General features: G+C 42.6%; 1 protein-coding gene across 4 annotated transcripts; it reads left to right on the plus strand.

The window, feature by feature from the left end:
• Positions 1-910: 910 nt before the first annotated feature.
• Positions 911-25796, plus strand: LOC120655700. 4 transcript variants are annotated; one of them, XM_039933658.1, is made up of 25 exons: positions 911-1112; positions 1222-1360; positions 1499-1570; positions 2596-2697; positions 2787-2955; positions 3065-3163; positions 4385-4534; positions 5648-5687; positions 6517-6574; positions 7591-7679; positions 7955-8053; positions 8127-8242; positions 8320-8438; positions 8983-9053; positions 9440-9542; positions 11490-11629; positions 11749-11907; positions 12005-12108; positions 13480-13655; positions 21705-21894; positions 23063-23162; positions 23896-24064; positions 24741-24823; positions 24922-24998; positions 25195-25789. In XM_039933658.1, the coding sequence occupies exons 1-25, from the start codon at positions 1047-1049 to the stop codon at positions 25364-25366; spliced, it is 2862 nt and encodes a 953-aa protein (XP_039789592.1). In that variant the 5' UTR covers positions 911-1046; the 3' UTR covers positions 25367-25789. The 4 variants fall into 4 exon arrangements, with proteins under 4 accessions (XP_039789592.1, XP_039789593.1, XP_039789594.1 ...); XM_039933659.1 differs by having other exon boundaries at positions 934-1112; positions 1219-1360; positions 8986-9053; positions 25195-25796; XM_039933657.1 differs by having other exon boundaries at positions 936-1112; positions 1219-1360; positions 25195-25796.
• The last annotated feature ends 643 nt before the right edge of the window (positions 25797-26439 follow it).

A 26439-nucleotide genomic window follows, 5' to 3' on the forward strand; every position in this document is an offset into this window, starting at 1 on the left:
CGGGGAGAGGAGAGTGTCGTGGTTTTTTTTACTCGACTCGAGGAGAGGAAAGGGGAGAGGTGCAGAGCGTGATTCCAACGCTGGTCGCGGGGACGCGGGCTGCGGGGGCGGCAGGTGGCGAAACGGTACGCGTTGAAGCTGGAGGATCCTTATAAGATGAATCATTGGATCACGTTGAAGCTCGGTAGGTAGTGTTATGAGCCGTTGATTTTGATGGAATCGTTTTTTGGGTACAATTTCTTGGATAGAGATGGGTTTCAGGACCCAGCGGGGGACAATTTTGCAGATGGGCATAGCTAAATTTGTTTGGTGCTTTAGAGGGTAGATGAATCGTTGGATCACGTTGAAGCTTGGTAGGTAGTGTTATGAGCCGTTGATTTTGATGGAATCGTCTTTTTGGGTACAATTTCTTGGGTAGAGATGGGTTTCAGGACCTCAGCGGGGGACAATTTTGCCGGTGGACATAGCTAAATTTATTTGGTGCTTTAGAGGGTAGATTTTCAATCCATGATAGAAATATTTTTTATTTTTCCCTTAGATTTGGAAATTATTGTTGTACCCTAAAAATTCAGATAATATTCAAAAGTAGTATATTTTGGAGAATCTTAATTTTAAGATTTTAAATACTATGTATATGTTTTTGTGTAAAAATGGGTTTATCTCCATCTGTTATATTTATATAAAAAGTTTCATTAATTTTTGAAGTTAGATTTGAGGGTCTTTTTAGTCGCGATTTGTTTGGTGTGTTTACGTCACTTTTTGAGTTTTCACAACATTCTTGCACAAAAAAAAAGAGTTTTCACAACATGAGAGACCCCACAATCCACAAAGCGGTCTAGGGAGTCGCCCAATCAGGCCTCTTGTGTGTCGTGTCAGATGCCTCGTATCGCGACTCGCGAGCGACGAAGACCGGAACACAACCCACCCCAAAACCCCCCCGGTGCCGCTGGCGTACGGCCTCCGGCCCTCCAGTCTCCACTCTTCAATTCCCAGCTCCCAAGGTCTCCGTGCTGCTGCCGCGGTGCCGCGGCACCACGGCCGGCGAGATGGCCCCCTGGCGGCGGACGTCCCACCTGCTCGCGCTCTCGCTCCTGCTGCTGCTCCTCGCGCAGGTAACCCCTGATCTCCGCCGATACCCCGATCCGCTGGCTGGATCTGATCATTCCGCGGGTTCCCAATGGTGTTTGATTTTCCCTCCTTCTTGCACTCTTGTCGCAGCAGGCGCCGTCCCCGGAGGCGGCCGAGTCCACGCCGGGGACCCGTGCGCGCAAGATCGGCGGCTCCGGCTCGTCCTCGGTGTTCTCGCTCTTCAACCTAAAGGCCAAGGGCAAGTTCTGGACCGAGTCCGTCATCCGCACAGGTCCGCTTCCTTTGATTTCCTTTTCGTTTTTATAATCGTCGTCTAGGGATTCCTGTTCGTTTTTTTTGTTGAAAAGATTCTGTTCGTTTTTTTGCGTTCTGCTGTTAATAGCACATTTACGGGTTGTTCCTTTTGCAGAGTTCGATGACTTGGAAGGTTCGGCGTCGCGTGCCTCTAGCAAAATGGGGATGCTCAACTTCACAAGAGCTGGTAGGTTCCTGTGTCTTTCTGTACCCCTTGGATTGTACAATGTACGTCACATATCAAACAGGCTGAGCTGAAAGTTTGAACAAAATCATGGTGTTTGGTTCTTTCTGCTCAGCCAAAGCATCTGCAACGAATAACACTTTTCCCTTTTGCGTGTTGTGACACTAATCGTTTGGAACTGTTGTTGAAACTGATTTGCTGTTTGCTTGTGTTTATCTTGCCATTCTTTAAGCCAGAGTGCTGATATAACTATGTAGCCAACCATATCAGGAGGTAATGCCACTTCTTGACTAGATCCCGCGTGCCCCCTGTATCTTATGAGTTGTGTTTATGCCATCAGCTCCTTGGTTTTTCTTATGGGGACGTGGACATGAAATATCAGGACTAAATGAACGTTATGAACAAAGACAATTAGGTTTCATTATATCCCTATAAAGGATATATATGTAATGCGGCATCAGATGAAATAGCTTAGAGACAGAAAATGTGTTTCCTTCTATATGCATATGCTTATTGATTCAATTCTGTGACTACCTGGAGATTAGAATTTAGACCATATGAGAGGTTTGTTCTATGTAGACCAAAACGGCAAAAGTTAGTATGCAGGATTTGTGATCACTGATAAAGGGGAACTCCAGTAGTGCAATATCAACAAACTGATCATGTCTATACTTTCCATAACGTGCTATTACAGTGATTTTATTTTTTTCTGTGCAACCATAACTTCATACTTTCATAACATTGATTCCTCATATGAATTAATATTTTGGATGGTTAGTTTGACATGTGTTTGGAGAAGTACTTATAGTTTCAACCAGGATAATTACATTGTATATGTGGATCTCAAGATAGTTTGGCATGTGTTTCAAGATGGTTTGACATGTGTTTGGAGAAGTGATTGTAGTTTCAACAGGATAATTACATTGTGTATGTGGATCTCAAGATAAAGGACCATGAATAAGGTTTTTGTGATTATCTAAGAAGCATATATCTTTTCACTCCTAAATTTCTTCTTTGCTTATGTGAAGGTAATATTGCAAGCTATATGAGCCTGGCGGAGGTTGATTCCATATATCTTCCGATCCCTGTCAACTTCATCTTTATTGGATTTGATGGAAAAGGAGGCCATGGTATATTATCCATATGCGATCACATAAGTCTATGGTTTGTTTGTTCATACAAAGCAATGAAAGCATTAACTGTTTTTCTATTTTGTTAGAGTTTAAGTTGGAGCCTGAAGAATTGGAACGCTGGTTTACAAAAATAGATCACATATTTGAGTACACAAGAATCCCTCCAGTTGGTGAAATTCTTACCCCGTTCTATAAGACTACTGTTAAGAAGCTTCGACAATATGAGCTTCCTTTAGTCAGCCATGTGAACCACAAGTAAGGCCTGGCAATTCAATATTTCTGTAATTAGGCTATGGTGTGCTCCCACAAGAATGAATTCCAATTCCTATTACTTATCAATTTCGGAATTTCCTTTATGGTGCAGTTTTTCTGTGCATGCAATACACATGGGAGAAGATGTCTTATCTGTTTTTGAACATGCTATCAAAGTTCTATCCCGTAGAGAAGATCTTGCGGACTCCAGGTATGATTTTCTTGAATACACCTCATTTCCATTTTCCCCATCCACTAATTTGGATGATATTTCATCAGTACTGTAGCACATGAAAAATGTAAGAGCAAGCATACCACAATAAGTAGCTTAAGAACCTTAGCATGGTCTTTCTGTTGCTTGCCAATTAAAAAAAGAATCTTTGTTTATATGTATTTACATTTTTTCTGTACACGTTTCCTTTTCATTGCCTCAGTGTACACACGACTCATATTGTCCTATGCAATGTTTTACAGTTGTCTAGTCGAATCTAGTCGCCATGGCACTGATAAGGTGATTAGTCGACATTAGTCGTTGATCAGGCCGATTAGTCGAGCCTAGTCGTCTGTATAGTCGTCCTATCATACCAGGACCGATATGATATGTATACTAAACATTACATAGTATATATCAAGCATGAACACCGCAATGATGGTCAGTTGGTCACTGACTTGTGAGATTTGATGAGTGAGGTGTCCAGAACTCCATTTTCCTATCCCATTCCCATACTCCATAAACTTGCTGATTTGCTGCTAAAACAGAATTTGATCATTTTCCTAAAACCTAATGGGCCTAATGCCAGTCCAGTAGCCCTACCGCACAGTGGGCGCGGCCCGTTACTGCAAATTTGATCGTTTTCCTGCCTAGTCGGACGAGGGATGACTAATCGCGCTTAATCGACAACTAATCGGATGACTAGAATTCTAGTCGTCCAGACCTAGTTGTTGCTCCTTATCAGTGCCAAGAGAACGATAAGCCCGTCTAATCACGACTAATCACGATTAGTCGGACGACTGTAAAACATTGGTCCTATGTAATTTAAACGTATAATGATGTGTTCATATATCCTTGTCATTCATATTGTATGAAGTTTTAGAAAGTTTGCAGTCAAACCTCTATATCTATGAACACTCATCTAAAAGGAACTGCTTGGGTTGGTCATACAGAAATAACATAATCAGATTTATCATGAAAAATGTTTGTATATATAGTAATTTACAATTGTACTCACATTTTGTATAAAGGTAGTGGTCGAAGTTGCATATTGGAGACTGTGTCAATGTCCAGTATGTTATAGGCATCTGCCATATCTGTACTGTTATCGTGTTAGTTGCTTACTTGCACTTTCATCTGGTACTTCTATGACTACCTAGCATTTGCTGGAACCCACTACCATTGATAAAATTACCCCTTTTTTCCTTCTATGATGCACAGAGAAAATGAAGAGGGCAGTTTGCAAGTGGACAGTGCTCAAATGGAATACATATTTTCGACTCTTGTTGATCACCTTCAGATACAAGAAGCTTACAATATCTTCATTCTTAATCCGAAGCCTATTAGTAAGAGTATTAACTATGGTTATAGGTGAGTCTGCAAATACTTCCATCACCATGTGATAATTTGTAACTAATTAGTAAGAGTATTAATTATGGTACCAGTGAGTCTGAATTCCATCGCCATGAATCATTTAAAACTAATTTAATAGGACACTGCAAAAAAGATGCACTTGTTTATATTTAGTGTGATATTATTCTCATAAAGCCACAAAGAATTTCATTTTTCTGGTAATTTGTGGTGGCATGAACAGGTTGAGTCTTCTTTGTTGTGCTGTAGCCTGTTCCAAATATATTTGGAATCCAATTTACACTATCTATAGGTTAAATTTAATGCCAGTCAAAGTCATGTTACTCAATATTTCTAAACAAATAGTGCCAAAATGCGAATGGTGAACTATGATCTGCTACATTAAGTTGCTTCTGTGCAAAAGAGTACATGCCTGGAATCTAGACGGGGATGGCAGCGAACGGGCCTCTAGTTGAATTGGTTTGGTGGCTTTAGTAGCAATTCACAGGTCCTAGGTTCGACTCCACATGGGAGTGATTTTTAGGGTTACCCCCCCCCCCAATCTGTCCCACACCAAAGCATAGGTCCAAGACCCGGCCCAGGTCATTGGTCGTCTCACATGGGTTATGGTACCGCTGTGTAAGGGCGGGGCAGGAGTTTGGGGGTTTTCTCGACCTGCGTAAGGTCTTTTCTTAGCAAAATACTCGGGGTCTGTCTTAGCCCCCCGCAGGTCGAGTTTTACTATTTTAAAGAGTTTGTTATTAAACTTATTGCACTTGTCTTCCCTGTAACCCTGTTGTCGGAATGCCTCTATCAGGATTGATTAAGTTGCAATCCTTTGTTATATGAGGAATAGATTGGGCAAATTTTCTTGTATAAATTGAAATATTTTTCGGTTGAATGACATCAGTGCATATCTGTCTATTTTCGTAATTTATTATATTCAAATCATGTTTTTTGGACGGAGAAAAGTAAACGCTAAGAATATGTCAATCCGCACACAGCGCTCTGCATACTTTTTGCTTGTTTTCCCAGTGACCACCATTCAAGTCTAGTAGTTTATTTTCGCAAATAATAGAACATTGGTTAGCTGTTTCTTTCATTTGCTTATTTATGTGCCATCTGTTGTTATAGGAAAGGCTTCTCTGAGGCTGAGATCACCTTGCTCAGGGAGGTAAGCTTGGCATCCTATCATTTGATGAATGTTGTTATGATTATATGGTCTTGCTTTGATAAATCTCTCAGGTTTATGATATTTCTTGCACATGAAAGATCTTTGGTAATAAAATTATAAAAATGATCTTTAAACATTATCTAGTCTATTTTCTTAGAGAAACAGAATCCTCATGGCGGCCAACCTTGGTCCTGGCCTGTCTCTGCAAAAACAGCTCATATTGCTGTTCCAGAAGGCAGCTGTTGTAGTCTGTAGGGTACCTGCTGCTTAGCTATGGTAGTCTCTAGAGTACCTGCTGCTATTCCTTAGGGAAGAGGTAGAGTAGGGAAAGGGAGAGAAGCTAGGGAAAATGGAAAGGGAGTGTCTGTTATCAGTGGGTTATGAGAAAGAAAGAGACCAAAACAACATGTTCTCCCATTTTTGCTAGATTTATCGAACCAGTATGTAAACTTTGAAACAGGTACTTTGTTCTGTTTCCTTGTTTAGCTGTTCTGCTGTGCTAAAAGCCAATCTATGCAAAGTCACTTATATAGGTTTCTGAATGCTACATCATGAAGCTGATATCCCCATCTTATTCTTTGTTTTCCATTTCTGGGCCAAATATGTTGGTGGCTTGGTTTAAAACTTTGAAATTGGAAGACTTGATATGTGGTGCAAACATGAGGTATTAGCAACAGCAGTTTCTTGGAAAAAAGAGCTTATCAAATTAATTGTATTGAACAAATTGATATGTGGTGCAAATTGATCTTTTCTGTACATTTTTTCCACCTTCATTAAAAAAATGACCTCTATTCTGGTGGACGATGATGTGTTTGTTGTTGCTTTTCAGAATAGGACCTTGCAAGCTCGGATACTCCAATCTAAAAATGACAACAAACTCTCTCTTGGTAAATATCATCTTTCCTATTTATATTCTAATTTCTGAATTTCTGTGACATTATATAGGTTAAACAACTGATGATTTGTTTGCTTATCTCCCTTATAGTGAATGTACTATGAGTGTCAAGATCTAAGTTAACTAATCTAATAGAGTTGTTTATGTTGGCGGTGTTATAAATATTTTATAATCTTGAATGTTTTTACTTACAAGTCACGCCCTTTACACGTCCTTTATTGTGAGGCCTTAACACCTGTACATGGTTTTTTCCTTTTGCACTCATTTGATACCATGATCTTTTACAAGACCTTAAGGATTGGAATATCTCTGAAGAGGTAGCTTTGGATAGGAGCGCTTGGAGACTAGCTATCGATGTGCCAGAATCGTGACCTTTGTGTCTTTTGGGTTTCATCTCTAGCCTACCCCAACTCGCTTGGGACAAAAGGCTATGTTGTTGTTGTTGTACTCATTTGATACCGGGTGCATCTTTCTGTAGAGTGGAACAGTTTTCATTTTTATCCACTTGTCTGCAGTAAACATTAGAATGAAATGTGCTCCACCTTTGCATTCGAGAAAAGGGAATAACCTATGTGCTCTGTGTCCAATATTTTCATTCTATGTAGGACATGTAGGTTCCATGCCTAGTTTCAACATCAATAGAACAGTCTTCCGAACCGAAGGTCTTGGATTAGCTTTGTTTTTTTTGCCTCAATTGCATATTGATGACATGCAAGGATATTTGCGTAAATTGGATTCATTCAAATATTGCATATTGTGCCTCCAGCCCTCCACCTGAGAACATCTTGTTGCATTTAGTCAAATTTTGTATATTCTGCATTAACAATTCAATGCACGTAATAACAAAGTCCTTTTGCAGATAAAATCCCACCTTGTAACATTTAAACAACAGAGTTTTCCCTAGTTATACTTATTTGCATCATGCAATTATGTTGTTCGTCTTTTGCGGCAGTTGCTTTAACCTTTTTTTCCCTAGTTATACTTTCTTTGCATCTCTGTATTAAGCAGATATCGAAAAGGGAATCAATAGAAAGCCCTTATATGAAAGTCATCCTCTATCATCATTTTCTTGGGCCACAACTGACAATATGGATATGGTATGTTTTTTGAGTTTTTTTGTACCTGCAAAAACAAATGCTTATCAATTCGTTTCATTTGACTCAACAAATATTGTCGATATGATTTTCATGAATTGTTGAATATTTGGCCTTTTGACCTTGACTTGATTGTTAGATTGCAATTGGTTTATTCAGTTGGCACTTGCCTTGTAATTTGAAGCAGTTGTATAAAGACGAACAACAGCTTTGAGGCCTTTGACAATGTTATCTTGCATATCGTAAAACCTAACGGCTGCTTTACACATCTCGTACAGGGGGATTGGTCAAAGAAATGTAAGGAAGCATTAAGCAAGTTTGAGCTACTGAAGGAAGGGAAGAGTAAAGATGACATTGTTTATGACAAAGCTGTTCAGGTGGCAAACTATATTGGGTACCAAATTGAAATTCTTTCCATATATGTACCTAACAATTCATATTCTTAATTAGATATTACATGGCACAAGGGATGAGATGCATGACATTCTAGAAAATGCACTGAAGTCTAGTGGTTTAAAGGGTCTACATGCTGAATGCCTTACAGATACATGGATAGGCAGAGAAAGGTATGCTGCGATTTTTTTGTTAATGTCTGCAAATTAGGCTAGAGTGCACCATTCTTCTAATCAGAACTTTGTTTCAGGTTTGCTTTTGTTGATCTGAGTGCAGGGCCATTTACTTGGGGCCCTTCTGTTGGTGGTGATGGTGTTCGCACAGAACTTAGTCTGCCAAATGTTGCAAAGACAGTTGGGGCTGTTGCAGGTCATCTTCTACCATAAAGCTTTTTCTATATGTTCTATTTCAGTTATTATATGTTATTGTTCAATTGAAGTTATTATCTAATGTTATACTCTTCATACTGATGCATTTGTTACATATGGTGCACTTTGTCTTTATTCCATCTTTCAAGTATTTCAAATAATTAATTTTCTCATTGGTTTTCCTTAGCAGCCAGCATGTTCTGTACCGCATCTCTGTTTATCAACTGCAGTTTTCACCCCACTGTATTTTGTTAATCCGTGGTCGCAGTATGGCCCTCGTACATTTATATGATTGGAAATTATTTTAGTCAACCATTAATTTGTTTTGTTTGTTTTATACTTTCTGCATTCTTCTGCTAAATCTTGGGTAATTAGCGGCTCGATATGACGAGTTTGTTGTGGTGCTTTTATGTCTAAACTCTTGTACCACATAATGCTTGATGTTGCAAACATAACAGTTCTATTGAATCTCTTGGAAGTAGCTATTAAAAGCCAACACTAGCTTGTTTGTCCATCGTGAAGTGACTGTTGCTGATTATATGCAGAAGTTACTGAAGAAGAAGCTGAAGAAAAATTGCAAGACACAATCAGAGAGCGATTTTCATCCTTTGGGGAGGTATGCTACTTTCACTGTATCATCTTTTATTGAGCTTGAGGAGCAGAACAGGAGAGGGGAGAGGGCAGAAAAAATTGGGACTCTGGGAATTATAATTAATGTTCTTTTGCTTCTATGTGGCGCTATATAGTCGCGCTACTGGAGCTGATGATTCACTTGGGGGGATGGTCCAATAAGACATTCAAGCCCCATATCACTGGTGGATTAGTAACTCAACTTTCATGAGTTAATAGTCATTGCTCAACATCTCTTGTGTTCTCTACACATGACTTACTCTTGCCTCTTAACACCTTTTCCCTCTTTCTTAGTATGTATTGTTGCCACACCTTGAATTGACATTTGACTTGTGTGTTAATTGTTAAATTTCACTTTATTTTTGGGTTCAGGATTACCACGCTGTGGATATCCTATTGGCAGAGATTGATGTGTATGAACTTTTTGCTTTCAAGCATTGTGTGGGAAGAAGGGTACAGCTTGCCCTTTGCAAAGGTACTTGTCTGTGACGATAGATTCAGTTATTTGTGTTAACTATTCTATATAGTGGTAGGCTTGCAGTTGAATTCTTCTGAGTCAGGCAGTTACACTATTGCTTAATGTTGTGTATTTATACTATTCCTTTTGTTCTTTGGTTTGAGTGAAAGAAAGAAAATGGCTCAATATGTAACAGTATATACTAAGCTTCTAAATATTGTTATCACTAAATATACAGATACGTCATCATTTTAGGATCAGACTGGCACATATTGATTAACATGGACAGGCATATAGCCTGATATGCACCAAACATAGTTGTCTAGTATTGTCTTCACAAGGAAATTCTATTACCAATTAATAGAGATACAATAAATAAAGATGTACTGGAAGTCAGATGAGGGTGCTAACTCACTTTGGAATGAGATGTCTTATTTGTGTCACGTCAGTGGCAAAATAAATTTTAGTTGAGTCAAGAGGAAAGAGACTGATCTATCCATGCATTGGATAGTAGCAGGATGATTATGAAAATAATGCCCAATCTCTGTAGTTATGCATGCTATTTTTTTTGTTCTCATCTGTTAGCAATAATCTTGACTAGTAGTGCAGTAGGTTCATGTAAGTTACTTAGGGTCCAAGTCTAGTGTAGTCTCTGCCTTAGGATCCAAGTCTTTGCCTTAGGGACCAAGTTGAGTCAAGTCTTTGCCTTGGCATGTAAGCCACTGTGGCTGTGTAGTAGTGTATATCTAGTGTGTTTGATGGTCTGCAGCCTAGTCTAAGTGGGCTTCTCTCTACTATTAGGGACGAACTGCATCTGTGGGATTTGGCTGGGGCTCGAGGAATTACTCATCTCCTCACCCTGCAGCCCAATGGTTAGCCTGATAGGTCTCCTTGGTCATGGGTTGTTTTTCTTGGTTTAGAAGGCTAATTTAGTGCATGGGAGGGGGTTCCTATTTTTTTCCATGTGAAAAAAGGCCAGCACCGTATAGCATCGCCGGACGAATTGCTGTCCTATAGAATTTGCCTTTTAGTTTTTGTGGTACCCTTTTGTCACAAAGGATGCCACAAAAAGGCGACATGTCCAGCAACTGAGTGTAGCAGAGATGCGGATGTTGCGGTGGTTTTGCGGGCACACAAGGAGGAATAAAGTCCGGAACGAAGTTATTCGGGATAAGGTCGGGGTGGCACCAATTGAGGAGAAACTTACCCAACATCGGCTGAGATGGTTTAGACATGTCCAACGAAGGCCTCCTGAGGCGCCGGTGAGTAGTGGGGTTCTTGAGTGAGTCGATAATGTAAAGAGGGGTAGAGGTAGACCTAAACTGACTTGGTATGAGTCGGTTAAGAGAGACCTTAAGGATTGGAATATCTCTAAAGAGATAGCTTTGGATAGGAGCGCTTGGAGACTAGCTATCAATGTGCCTGAACCTTGAACTTATTTCTTTCGGGTTTCATCTCTAGCCTACCCCAACTTGATTGGGAAAAAAGGCTATGTTGTTGTTGTTGTTGTTGTTGTTGTTGTTGTATAGAACCAGTATCTGGTATTAGAAAAGGATAATGGTTCCAATACACAACTGATATATCCCTTTCTTTTTCCTTTCTTTCCACCTACCTGCTGCTATATTGCTGTTTCAGTGTTGGTATGGCATCACATAGGTGTTAAGAGAGGGTTGATCTTACTGCCTTAAGAATATTGAATTCACCCTTTTGATCCAGAAGCTTAATATTTCGTTACACACAGATACAGAACTTGGTGAGAGGATGGGTGATCTAAAAATGGTTCCAATACACAACTAATATATCCCCTTCTTTTTCCTTTCTTTCCTCCTACCTGCTGCTATTTTGCTGTTCCAGTGTTGTATGGCAATGGCATCACATAGGTGTTAAGAAAGGGTTGATCTTACTGCCTTAAGAGTATTGAATTCACTCTTTTGCTCCAGAAGCTTAATATTTCTTTACACACAGAGCTTGATGAGAGGATGGTTGACCTTAAAAATGAATTGGAAGGCTACAATACTGGAGATTCTGATGAAATTAACAAGAAGAAAGCTCTTGATGCACTGAAGAGGATAGAAAGCTGGAACTTATTTAGAGATACTAAAGAGGTTAGGCCTGCACAAACAGATTCCAGAGTCAGCACATTTTCTGTAATGAGCTGACAATTTGAAAATAACTGTAGCTATTAATCAACAAACTTCTAATAACTTCAACCTTTTGATGCCAGGAACATCATAGTTACACGGTGGCTCGTGATTCATTTCTTGCACACCTTGGATCTATGTTATGGGGTTCTATGAGGCATGTTATTGCTCCTTCTGTTTCTCATAGAGCACACCATTACTACGAGAAGTTATCATTTCAGCTGTACTTTGTGACACAAGAGGTAAATTTCCTGCTGCTTATATTTGTATAAATGTATACTCGATGAACCTACATCCTCACATTGGTTCTTTTTTCTTTTCCCCCTTTTCATTCTACAGAAAGCCAGGAGTATAAAGCAGTTACCTGTTAATGTAAAATCAATCACAGAGAGCCTGAATTCTGTGTTGTTACGACATCAGAAGTCAATGTTCAGCCAACACTTGTAAGCTGTCATATCCTCGATCTTAATCTGTAGTCAATTTGTCATTTGTCAATCAACAAACAAAGTACATCTTCTAATAATAATAATATGGAGATACTCCCTCTGTCCAAATAAAAAGTCATTCTAGGAATTCTATGGCAGATTAATAAGGAGGTGAAATGACCTTGTTTGCCCCTATTTTTTAGCCTTATTTGGCACTAATTGATTGTTACATGCACATGTACATACTAAATAGGGTAAACTGACTTATTTTTTGGATAAATTTTTTATCCTAGAATAACTTGTTTTTTTTGTGGGGGGGGGGGGGGGGGGACGGAGGGAGTACAAAATACAAAAGGATTTAAAATAATCACGCATCAAAGTTTATGCATCTTTCTGGATATCATTTTGTGGTTTTCTAAATTCTAACTGCCGGCTTGGAGTGAATACCGAACCTGATTATATTATCGCTTTTGAGAGAATTAGAATAATGACCTCTGCCATACAATTTCTTGCTATCCCCTTGATTCAAATATGTGAGGTGTTTAATGCATATTTTTTCAATATCCAAATAAGCCTGTTTAACACAATATTTCCATCACTTATCCAAGGATGCCAAGCCTAACCTATCCAATCAGCTACTAAGTCTGTTTTCTACAATCAAATCATTTAGGACCTTGAGTTTTCCCTCTGCCATTACAATTTTGTAGAATGGTAGAAACGATCCGTAGTTAGAATTTATTTATTTTGCCTATAAACTACAGGCAGTGCTTTCCTTTTGCTTGCCTATGTGGTTCTACAAGTAATTTTCTTCTGCTGCTGTTTTTTTTCTTTTTCCCTTTTGATGCCTATCATTATAATACTGTGAAGAATTTATTTTGAATAACATCAAACACTTCTTTGGAGTCCTGTTATATGAGTTGTGCTTGTATGTAGTCCTAAAATCAAAATAGACAAAAAAATGCTTCCCCTTTTCTTGAACGTAAAAATGGTTTCCCTTTTTTTTTCAGTAAAAGCTAGGGAGACTCGATCAATTTTGTCTCTTGAAGTTTTGGTACAGTAGTTTTTGTACACTAAGGTTTGTTACAGCTAGGATTCAAGAAGAGGGACAAATCCTTTTCGAAAAGAAGAGGGACAAATGAGTGGTGCCTGTGAGGGTGGGGGTTGCAGGGAGAAAACTATCCTGCTGGTTTGGCCAAAAAAAAAAAGGCTTGCTCTTCTAAAATTGTCTATCTTTGCTTGATGTGCTGATGCCTGTCGTAACATCCACTGAAACTATCTGGAATAAAGTTTGCTAAGACTAAAAGCTTATTGTAAGTTTGAACGAAGTTCGTTAATAATTTTATAGTACTAAGGTGTTTAAATTACTAAATTTTGCATTTCAATATTCAGGCTCTCATTGTCAGATGAGCCAGCATTGATGATGGCGTTCTCGATGGCACGTCGTGCAGCTGCAGTGCCACTTTTGTTAGTCAATGGTACCTATAAGTCAACAGTTAGTACATACCTTGATTCTGCTGTTCTCCAACATCAGCTACAGAGGCTAAGTGAGCATAATTCACTTAAAGGTATATTGTATATTCTTCTTTATATGCTTTTCGTTCTATAGGAATTGAAGATAACTGGTTCTGAATAATTTCATTTAGCAGTTCAGGTAGTTACGGTCTAAAGTCTGTTTGTAACTTTGTATAGCTTGTTTTTTAGTTGTGCGGCTATAAGTTTCTGGCTCATGAAAACATGCACACTTGTGTCTGCCTAAGCCCAGCAAAATTTCTTCTACCGGGAATATAAATATGGGACTCAAACCTCCAACCTTCCTTCTGGGTGTGGAATATCAGCCCTCAACCAACTGGATACAAGATTAGATTTGTCTAAAAGGAAGCTGTAGTATAAAAGAATCCTCATGTCACCACTAACTGTACACCAAAGTTACTGTAAGAAGAAAAAAGGGGAAAAAGAAATTTGTAATATCTGAGAGCTGCCAGTTCAACCGGTAAACCCGTGAACTTAACCAGCCAGTTGACCAGGTTGTTCCTGGCCTCCTAATGACTATGGTTGCCAGTGCAGATCATGCATTCGATTTGAGCACCAGATGAAAAGGTAACTTGTAGATTTAGTAACAATATGCAAAGTGTTCATGTGATGGTTGCATTTTTTATTGTTTAACGCTAGTGGAAGTAGACAAGTTCATGCAACTCTAGTTGCTTTAACGTCATTGCATCACTACTATGGCGTCCTTTCCCCTTCCCCTTCCCAGCGCCTCCCCTCCACACTTCACCAGCCCCACACCGACGCCTACTCTAGGCCCGACGGCCACCCAGACTCCCTCATCGGCGTCAGGAGCTTTCTCCCCTACCGCGTCCTCCCAGCCTACCTTGCCCCTCGCTAAAGGATGTTCCAAAGCCTAGCGTTGGAGGGACGATTCCCCTTCCTCCGGCGATTCTGGCGTTGGGGCGTATCCCACGTACAAGGAGACCCTCCTCGCCGAGGCAGCCGCCGTGCGATGTCTTGCGAAAGGAGCGACCTCGGTAACACCCAGGTACAAGGAGACCCTCCTCCCATCGGCGGTGGCTCGCTTCACCTCCATCCCAGGGAGCGAAACACCCAGGCTGCTCCGTCTCGCAATCCGGACACTGAGGGCTAGGTGACTGTGGAAGGTCGACGTACACGACAGGAGCGCCGGTGAAGGGAGCGCCCACCTTGACGGCCGGTCAACTGCTTCTCATCTCATCGTGCGGCGGGGTGTCGGTCCAAGCCGTGTTGCTTCGCCTGCCACGACCTGGGACACATTTCTTCGGCTTGCCCCACTCGGCAGTGGGCTCCTACAGTGGGGTGCCGGTCCAAGCCGCGTTGCTTCTCCTGTGCGACCTGGGACACACCTCTTCGGTCTGCCCCACTCGGTGGCGGGCTCCTTCAGCGGTGGCCCTGGGAGATCGGTGTCGCCTTGTCTGGTGTCCGGTGTTAGCTGGATCCGACATGTCCACGGCGCCGGCTCCTTCTGGTGCGCCTGGTGGCCGTGGGCGCAAGCGGCTCCGTAGAGTGCGCAGGTCACACTCTGGTCGGCCCCTCCGAGCTCGGCAGCAACGATGATCAAGACATGTCCTCCCCTACCCTGAGCAATGAAGAGCAGATAATCCCCATGGGCGAGCGTGCAGTGATGCCCCGACACATTTTGGTTCGATCGGATAGTGTTGTTTGGCGGGAAGATGAGCTCTCCAATGTGCTGGTCGTCACGGTGATTGGCCACTCGGATGGTGCAGAGGAGCATGTGATTACCACCATTGCTCTCCAGTTTGGGAGGCGGGGCTAATTCTACGTCCTTTGTGTCCAGCTAGCTTCCTCTTGATCTTACCAAGCGCTGCGTTGGCGGAGCTGGTCTACAACGGCGGACGACTGATCATCACCACCTCTATCCATCTCCATGTCATGCGGTGGACAAGATTCCTCCATTCTACAGCAGGAGGCCTTTCGACTGCTATCGAAATTGAGCTACGAGGCATACCGGCACATGCTTGGGATCTCTCAACTGCCGACCTGCTCCTCGACGAGTTCTGCTGGATCGAAGGGATTCACCCTAGCACGACTGAGCGACGGGATGTCTTCCTGCTGAAGGCATGGCGCTTGAATCCACATCACATCCCACTGGAGATAGTCCTTAAGATTGTCGAGCCTCATTTGGCTGGGTGTCCTCACTCGGGGGTGCGCACCCTAATGTACCCCATCTCTGTGCGGGTCGCCCCGTTTGTGCAGCCGTCTTCGACGGGTGACGACTCGTCCCCACCCCCACCTCCGGCGGACGAGCACAGACGCCGCTGTAGAAGTAGAAATCGACGACAACACCTAGAGCGGCAACCATCTTCGTCTTCACTTCAGGCGGCGGCGGCAGGCTCCTCGACATCCATCATGGGCGACGTGCTTCGGTGCATGACCGTCTAGGCCCATGTGACACGGGTCGGCATCCTAGGTGCCCCCTTCCCCAGGCAACGGCTTGCCCCACGTGCCCGCCATTGATGCTACGGCGGTGGTGCTGTTAGGGAGGGGCATGATTGATGCGTTGGATTTGAGTCCCGAGCAGGTCCCTATGGAAGCCAATGAGATTGCAGTCTCTTTTGACGTACGTCTTGATGGAGGAGTTATCCCAGGCTCGTTGCCCCAAGAGGCCGATGTTGAAGAAATCACGCGGCAACTGGCGAACCTTGTGCTGGGGCCTGCGGACACAATGCTAGGCACAGATTAGCTGAGCGCTTTCTCAGCCCTGCTGGAACTTTCGGATGGGCTCTCTCTTGGGCCGGTTGGTCCAATTGCTGGGACGACCCATACTTATTTTGGGTCTGAGCCTGAACTTGAGTGCTTTCACGAAGTGCTGCATGACCCCTTGGAGCCCCAGCTGGAGGTCTCGCTCCCCCCATCCCTACCAGCCATGGACTGCTCTTTCGGGAACTTGTCCTCGGCGAGGCAGCCGTCGGCACCTCCATCGCCGTCACCTATCTGCCATGTGTACTCGCGCCGGCGCACCCGAAGAAGGGCTGTCGCAGAGAACTAGAGGAGGGAGCTACTGCAGGGGAGGAGGCTGCTGCGGAAGGAGCTGCTGCTGCTGCCCCTGCACTGCAGCCACCCAGTCCGGCAACAGTATTCCTTCTGAAGCTGACAAAGACCCTAAGTGGCCTCCTGCCGATTCCCCATATCAGCAAGCGAAGAAAGAAGCTAGCATCTCCACCAAGCGAAGCCCCACGCCGCAGCCGCCGAATTGCTGGGCTGGATGCGAAAAAGCGTGATGTTTACCCTATTCACTTGAAGAAACAGGTCATGTGTGCACTCCATCTAGATGTTGAAGAAGAAAAGATTCAGCTGGATCAGAACCTGCTTGATGACTATGCCAAGCGCTTTAGTCAGCATGTTTCCTCCTATGCAAGAGCTATGGCTGCCCTCTTTGGATGGGCACCTACAGAGGAGGACTACGTTGTCGGGCCGGTGGAATGCCTGGTCTGACTGTTCTTTCCCCTGGTCTTGATGCTACTGTTTTCTTTCCAATGAATCCATCACAGATTCTTATTTGGAATGTAAGGGGGCTAAATTCTGTAGCAAGAAGGGATGCTGTACGGGTGCTTGTGGATTCAGCAAAAATTGATATAATCTGTCTTCAAGAAACAAAGATGGTCGCAGTATCCCGTCAAACTATTTTATCTATGCTTGGCAGTGATTTTGACAACAATTTCATATGTCTACCTTCGGTCGGGGCCAGTGGAGGAATTCTGATTGCCTGGAGATGCCGTCTAGGCGCTGCCCAGGACACTCACAGTGTTTCGGTCCAGTTCTGTTCCGCAAATGGCAACCCTTGGTGGCTCACTTGCATCTACGGTCCACAGAACACCCAAGAGAAGATACAGTTCTACAAGAACTTCGGGATATCCGAAGTCAATGCACAGGTGCCTGGATGGTGGCAGGGGACTTCAACCTAATTTATAAAGATGAGGACAAGAATAATAGTAATCTGAACAGGGCAATGATGGGCAGATTCAGAAGATGGATTAATGATATGGCAGTAACAGAATTACCTCTCCATGGGCGCAAGTTCACATGGACCAGCTCTTTTTCTAGTGCTTCTCCCACATTGGTGAAGTTAGATCGTGTTTTCTGCTCTCTAGATTGGGAGGAAATTTTCCCTGACTGTCTCCTACAGAGCTCGGCCTCGGACGATTCAGATCATTGCCCTCTCATCCTAGGTCTGAGAGACAACATCATAAGTAAGAAACGATTCCATTTTGAATCCTTTTGGACCTCCATGGATGGATTCCAGGAAACGGTTGTTGCTGCGTGGAATTCTGTTCAACCACATCCTTGCCCAGTGCACACTTTGCCCCTGAAATTCAAGGCAACGGCTAAGTTAGAACGCCCCACCTAGCCAACCCGACCATAAAACCCAGGTATTATAGTGGGAGGGGTGGGGGCTTTTATCCTCAGTCCAACATTCCCCCTACTGCGTGCGAGCCGGGCGAGCCGCGGGGCTGTGCCACCTGTCCGGTCTCGGCACTTCGGTCTCAGCGAACGCAGCCAGGGAAATCGCGCAGCGGAAATGCGTGGCCGGGAGGGATCGAACCCAGGACCTCGGCTCTGGTACCAAGTTAGAACGCCCCACCTAGCCAACCCGGCCATAAAATCCAGGTATTATAGTGGGAGGGGTGGGGGCTTTTATCCTCAGTCTAACAGGCTAGAGCACTGCAAAGCTGGAGTCAAAAGAAGATTGGGCATATATCTTCTCAACTTGCCATGGCAAAAGAAATTATCCATCAATTTGACATCGCCCAGGATGGTAGAACTCTACAGCCCAATGAACTTTGTCTGTGTAACAACCTCAAGAAACATGTCTTGGCCCTATCTTCTTTGCTGAGAACAGTTGCAAGGCTGAGGTCACGGATTGGCTGGCTAAAAGAAGGGGATGCCAATACCAGACTCTTTCATATGCATTCAAGATTCCGTAAGAGAAATTATTTCATTGCCAACCTGACGGAGGGAGATGGATTTCTCATCACTCATGAGGACAAAGCTGATGCTATTTTTTGACTTCTACTCCAATCTGATTGGCAAAGATATTGATCGAGACAGAACCATTAATCTGGACAATCTCAATCTACCCAGATATGATCTTGAGGCACTGGATTTCCCTTTTTCTGAAGAAGTGTGGAACACCATCAAGGACCTGCCTGCTGACAAGGCTCCGGGACCGGATGGTTTCACTGGTAGATTCTATAAGTCTTGTTGGGCAATAATCAAGGATGACATCATGGCTGCTCTGCGTACTGTTTGGGGCAAGAATTTCAGAAATCTTTGGATGTTAAACTCGTCTTATATCACTCTAATCCCGAAAAAGGTAGATGCTGATCAGGTGAAGGACTTCAGGCCTATTAGCTTGGTCCACAGCTTCTCAAAGCTTGTGACAAAATTACTTGCAAACAGATTGGCAAGCTGACTTGATCAAATGGTCTCCCCCAATCAGAGCGCCTTTATCAAGAAGAGATTCATATAGGACAATTTTATGTTGGTCCAACAGACTGTGCGGTTCCTGCACTCACAAAAACAGCCCTGAATCCTTCTCAAAATTGGGCATCACCAAGGCCTTCAACTCAGTTTCGTGGCCTTCTCTCATGGAGGTACTTGGCAAGTTAGGTTTTGGCTCGCGGTGGCGAGACCTACTGTGTGGGCTGCTGGTCTCCTCCACTCAGGTGCTTCTAAATGGTATCCCTGGGGGTTTCATACAGCACAAGAGAGGACTTCGTCAGTGGGATCCCCTCTCCCCGATGCTCTTTATCCTGGTCATGGATGTGCTAAACTGGATGCTCACAAAGGCTTCAGAGTCAGGGCTGCTACAACCCCTTTCTAGACGGCCAATTCAACACCGGATATCTCTTTACGCAGATGATGTGGCCCTTTTCCTCAAACCTGCTGCAAATGATATTAACTGCTGCAAATGATATTAACTTAATCCTAAATATTTTACAGCTTTTTGGGGATGCCTCTGGGCTTAGAACTAATGTACAGAAGAGCAGCGTTATGCCAATCCAGTGCTCCGAGGACAACATGGCCGTGGTACAGAACCTGCTGCCCTGCGAAATCATGAGTTTTCTATGTAAGTACCTGGGTTTACCTTTGTCTCTCAGAAAGCTCACAAGAGAACAATTTCAGCCCATAATTGACAGAATTGCCGATCAACTACCTGGCTGGAAAGCAGACTTGATGACAAGGGCTGGTAGGGCTGTGCAGGTGCAGTTTGTTTTAACAGCCATGTTGATCTATCTAGCCATGGCAATTGATGTGCCGCCTTGGGCAATAAGGCCATTGATAAAATCAGAAGAAATTTCATTGTGGAGAGGGCGCAAGGAAGCAAATGGTGGTCATTGCCTCCTTGCTTGGCCCAAAGTCTGTTGTGCTAAGGAGCTTGGAGGGCTAGGCATCTCTGTTCTCTGACTTGAAATCATTAGGAATTGCTCTCTGGATATGATGGCCTTGGCTCAAGAAATCTGAACCGGATAAACCTTGGGCAAGTTTACCTCTTCAAGTTATTAAGGAGGTTGAGTGCCTTCTCTCGCTGGCCATTTACACTGAAATTTGATATGGAGCAAATACTTTATTCTGGAGAGACAAATGGCTGGCTGGAAGGAGCATCCAGGACCTTGTGCCTAAACTGATTGCCTTAGTGCCGAGAAGAAGAGCAAGTAGACGCACCGTGATGGATGCCCTTATTGATGAGAATTGGGTAGCAGACACCCAAGGGGAAATTTCCTTGGAAGCATTGCAGGAATATCTGGAACTGTGGGATATTTTGGCGCAAGTGGAGTTGCAGGAAGGTATGTCGGATAAAAGCATATTTGGAGACTTTCTGCCTCACTGCTTGCTTTACACAGCCAAATCTGCTTATGATGCACTTTTTGTGGACGCTATCAGCTTTGCTCCCTATGAATGTATCTGGAAATCTTGGTCACCCCCTAAATGCCGGTTCTGGCTGCTCACAACCGCTGTTGGACAGCGGATCGACTTGCTCTGAGAGGTCTTCCTCATCCGGAATTGTGTCCACTATGTGATCAGGAGGAGAAGAACATTCAACATCTGCTCGTAGGCTGTGTTTTTGCAAGGCATTTTTGGTTGGAATTGCTGCAGTTTTTTGGCCTTGCAACACTTGCTCCACAGCCTGACGAACCTTCCTTCGATGTTTGGTGGGACAGGTCGGCTTTGATGGTCAGCGGCGATACGAGAAAGGGTCTAAACTCCCTCGTAATCCTCGGTGCTTGGACCATATGGAAAGTTCAAAATGATTGTGTGTTCAATGGTGCTACCCCTAGCATAACTACGGCTCTTGCCCGTGCTAGGGAGGAAGCCAATTAGTGGAGTTTAGCTGGTGCTAAGGGGCTGTCCTTGCACGCAGCCATTGATGCCGTAGCTTAGTGGGTGTGTGGTCAGGTCTTTCTCGACAGCAATAGGCGATTAAGGTCTTGCAGTTTAAAGGGTGTGTGGGTGTGCGTTTGTGTCTATGTAAGACTCTCTTCTATTAATACAATGATACGCAGTTCTCCTGCGTATTCGAGAAAAAAAAAATACATGCCTAAACTATCTTTGAAAATACTATTCCCACCATTTTCTTGGAAGTGAAAAGGGAGAAGTCTATGATTCTCCTGATTCGAAATATAAGTCTTCGTGTTATCGTGTATAACTTGTGCACAGGAATTAGGAAAGTGCTAAAATGACCTGGTTGCCTTGAAATTATAACACATTGGAAAAAGGTGCCTCATGTATTCCTGAGGGTATACCCTGTGCGAAAGCTCCCACACAGGTGGGGCTGGGGATGGAAATTCCTAGACAGCCTTACCCTTGCAAATTCCTTTGAAATTTTCTGAGAGGAATAGCATTTAATTAGCAAGGACATAAAAGGAAAAAAATAGGGAACAACTGCCTCAAATTTCTATAATGACTTACATTTGAAGAATAGTCTGAAATAATTTGCATTTGGAATTGAAGGGACTTTGTTGTACTGATTTTTATCAGTAGCTAGTTATTACTTCCCAGTCCACTGTGGTGTTGTATGATATGATGATTTATTGTAAGCTATATTTTGTTTCTATATGCAGGAGGGCATTCAAATCACAGGTCAACGTTGGAGGTCCCAATATTCTGGTTCATACATAGTGAACCTCTATTGCTGGACAAACATTATCAAGCCAAGGCTCTCTCAAACATGGTAGTGGTAGTTCAATCTGATGATGATTCTTGGGAAAGCCACTTGCAGTGCAATGGGAGACCCATTTTATGGGATTTGAGGTAAGATTGCTAATGGAATATGCGTAGTAAAATGAAAGCACAGGTGCTCATACACTAGGAATCATACCACAACTAAGATTTATGGAGTTGCTAGCTGGTTTCCTCAAACAATCTTTGTTATACAGTTTTCTAGCATTAGCCTTGTCCATGTACTGCTTCATCATATCGATCTTTATTGTATAAAATAAAAAATACAGATTTAAGAATTGGCTTTTATTCATCATAATATGAACAGGAACGTTACCTTTTAGCTGTAATAATTCTCACTGTCAAATCCAGAAAAAAATTCTCATTGTCTACCCAAACTGTGGCCACAGTTAATGTTGATTTGTTCCAGGCTATTGTTACCCTAACACACGATATGACTACGGTGATGCAAAGTTCCTTAAATGCAAGGATGGCACCATTATGGCTGAACACAAAACTTGAACATGATTCTCACCATCACCATTACCAGTGCGCTGCTATCTTGCAAGACTTAGAGCGTCAAGTATGGTCAACCTTCACCCAAAGGCTAAAGCAACTCATGAGATGTGTCACTAATATATTGCATCAACCCACTGGAGAACAACAAGGGAAGCGCATAGTGTTATGTGCACCTGTTCTTGGCAGTGCCATTAGGATGTGGGTGATAAGAGAGAGGCCATGAAGTGGCAGCTCATAGGCCACAGCTGGGTTCCATATCCTAGTTAAGAGTCCCAAGCATTCTGGTGGCATGCCTTAAAAATATTGTTCCTCATAGGCCACAGCTGGGTTCCATATCCTAGTTAAGAGTCCCACAGCTGGGTTCCATAGCCTGTTTCTGATCATAAGTCAGCTTCACTAGTTAGTATTGTGGCAGAAAATTTGTTATCTTGTATTTATTTGAGGCTCATAGTTGCTAATTTTCTATTTCTTAGCTTCCTCAGTTATTAACTTTGTTGCCTCTTTGCCCCCAGTTCATCAAAGGTCTGTAGACCAAATTGCTTTCGGTTAACAAAACATAGATAGTTCCAATATAGATGTTAAATGACTGCTGAATATTAGTTGCACAATAAACATATAGAATGCAAAGAAACCAATTTTACTTGATTGTGATGAAAGTTTGGATTAACAACTGTATTGGGTTGATTTCTGACTTCGCATTTGCTGAAACTGTATTAAAGCAAGATAATTTATTGGCAAACAGGAAACCAGTTAAAGCCGCTATTGCCGCAACTGCCGAGTATATATCTGGTCTACTTCCTTCACATCTAGTTTATAGCCATGCTCATGAAACTGCAGTCGAGGTTTGTTGCCACAGCTCCCATTTCCATTTGTCTATTGGTTTCACATCCATGAGTTCCATGACCATAGTTCATGTTCCTCCATGTCCATTTGTCTATTTTCGTTCATGGATAAAGTCCTAGACCAATCAAAATGGGGAAATGTGTGGGACCTAGTTGAGGCCGTGCTGTTCATCTAGTGCCTAACCTCTTTTTGAAACTGAAGTCAGGCACGGAAGAATTTGTAGCATGGTATATATTTGATAAGTTATTACTTTATGACTTCTTTAGTCTACTTTCCACTGTAGCTTATGGATTTTTTGTGTGATATAGTTAGCTTATGGAAAGAAAAATCGATTATGCGCTCAAAAGGAAGAGCAGAAATCGATCGATTGATGTGGTGGTGAGATGCACACAAGTGCAACGTGCAGAGGAAGATCTAGGGAGAGAGAAACGAACCCTAACCCTAAATTTTGGCTTTGTATACCATGTTATGAATAGCACTTGTATTCAATATGAGGGCTGTAGGCCCAAATATATACATGTACAGGCATTAGGAAATATGCACAAAACCCCTTACACAATGGGGAAACTGCAAAGATTACATATACTTCTAACAGTTTTATTCTTCTTTTATTTGTTCTCCTGTTGAATTCATAAACACTGTCCGCTTTGCTATTTCCTTCCATGGTCTGGTTATTGAAATTTAGCTGTCCAATCTGACTCGTTGCTGTTCTTTTTCTTTGTAATTCTATAGGACTGGACCTGGTCTGTGGGTTGTAATCCCTTATCTATCACTTCTCATGGCTGGCAACTTTCAGAATTCCAGCAAGATGTGATTGGTCGAAACTACATTATTACTTCAGTGGAGGAATCCATACAAATAGTCAATTCAGCAATTCAGCGATTGGTAACAGAGCGTTCTAGTATCCTTACAATTGTCTATAATTTCTGTCTGTTCAATTCTTAGGGTGTTTTGTTTTGCAAGGTATTAGGGACTTGTATTGCCTTATGCATTTTCCCTTATGACCTAGTAAGACCTATTTTTTTCTACTTGTTTTTTGGTTGCATTCTATTCCTTTTTTTAAGGAACTGGCATTCTATTCTTGAACTGTGTTTTGTAAAAATGATGTACAAAGAACTGCTATGGGTCTATGTAACAGTTTATTCCAAGTTAAATGATCAATCCCTCAGTTTCACAATTCATGCCCCTTTATTTGGGAGTGATTGTTTCAACTTTTTGGTCCATTAATTATAGCATATTACTTAATAGGGTTACATGTGGTCATTTCACGTTAATTTTTTTCTTAGACTATATTTGCATGTGACAGTTTGTTTGAGTAGAGTTACTATCAGTTTCCAAATCGTAGGATTGTAATTGCAAGTTAATTTTCTACAATCTAAAATAGTAACCATGTAGAGGCACTAGCTAGCTTATCTGCATGCAGGTTTTAGAATATTTACTGTGTTTTATGAGGGTTCTTTTGAAACTGGGGTTTTTTTTCTTTGATTCAAGGAGAAAAAAAATGTCCTTGCTATGTTTAATATGTTTGCGTTGTTTACATAAGAATACCTTATTTGAAGAACCTTAATGCTTGTTAGCTGAAAAAGGCTTCAAAATTTTCAAGGCTCATGAAAGTATGATGATTGAGAAATACAATGCTGTTGTTAGCTTGTGGAGAAGGGTAAGATGTTTTCACATGTGCCCCCACCCCCACCCCCCCCCCCCCCCAGCACCCCCACCTTTTTTTCTGTTACGGACTTATGTTCGATATCTATTTAGGTCTCAGCTATGTCCAAAGGATTAAAATATGGCGACATGGTAAAGCTTATGTCTATGCTTGAGGATGCTTCGCATGGGTCGGTAATCCTTGTGCTTTTGGCATGCATATAGTACTTAATTTTTTTTACATGTGTAGTCTCGTTTAGCTTGTGAAAAAGCTATATATATGTTGTGGTTTTTAAAAAGTAATTGCTAATGAAACATTTGCACCAGTGAAAAGAAATTTGACGTGCTCTTAATATGGTCCCCTTAATATTTCACCTTTTCTTTCAGGTTTTTTAGTGCTGTGAACTCCACCATTTCAAGTCTACACCCTGTCCAATGCACCCGCGAAAGGAAACTTGACGTGCAGCTGGACTTGACAACTTTTCCTGCCTTTCTAGCCGTCTTTTTGTTGCTTTGGTTTCTTCTACGACCAAGGAGGCCAAAGCCTAAGATCAACTGAACACCGAAGTTCTGTAGCTCACTACGCAACTAATGAGCAGGGTAGAGTTATTGTGAATTGTGAATATGAAAAATATGGATTACAGGTGGTGCTGGAGCATGGCTCGGGAATCCCAAGATTCAAAAGAAAATGACGGCAATATATGTGCGTGTACCAGATCAAAGATCAAATGTCACGATTTTGCGCTGAAAATTTAATTTGTCCGTACTGTAATGTTAGTCATTCTTAAATCGATAGATGAGTCTCGTAAACATTAACAGCTAGTGGTTCATTATCTGCCAGTCATCAGGTACAATCCAGTTGTCTGTCTCCAGCAGATTACATGTGTCTGTCTCCAGCAGATTACATGTAAAAGTTCATTTGCAAGTTCGATAGAAAGAAACGTGCTCCACCATTTATCAAATGAAATGAGAATAAGATGTATACTTGATGCGGACGATGAGGTCAGATGTTTGCTTCCGGTGTGAGCACTTGCCTATACAGGAGAGGTCTGTGTCGGTCAGTTTGGCAGCGCTCAAAACCCGATTCTATTCGCTCTGCTCTGCGTTCGTATCTGCTCCAGCTTGCGGCCTAGCTCCCTGAAAAAACTCGTTTAGTGGTGCTTCACCGGTGCTCCAGCCTGAGGTGATGATGGTGGCGTGGTGCCAGTGTCTGCCCAAAGTCTATTTATATCGCACTATTGGGTGTGCTGCTATCACAGAACAAGGGGAGGTAGAGGGGGTGGAGCGGCGGCCGGGGAGGGGGAGGTGGGGGAGTAATCTCGCCGGCGGTTGAGGCGGCTAAGCTTTAGGATTTCGGGTTCACAGAGCTTCAACGGCCATCGTAGTGGAGGAGGGTGGTGGTGGTTCGGCCGGCGGCGTAGGCGAGGTGGCCCACCTCATTTCTTTATTGCAGTTTTTAAGGCTACAATCATCAGTGAAGGTGTATCTGCTGCCAAGCTTGCTTTCCAGATGATTAAGGCTATCTGATGATTATGGCTATCTGATGCCGAGCTGGCTTTCCAGATGATTAAGGCTATCTGCTGCCGAGTGCTTGAGTACCTTGACATTCCAGATGATTAAGGCTAAAGAAGA

Source organism: Panicum virgatum, chromosome 1N (genome assembly GCF_016808335.1).
Source record: "Panicum virgatum strain AP13 chromosome 1N, P.virgatum_v5, whole genome shotgun sequence".
Taxonomy (NCBI): domain Eukaryota; kingdom Viridiplantae; phylum Streptophyta; class Magnoliopsida; order Poales; family Poaceae; genus Panicum; species Panicum virgatum.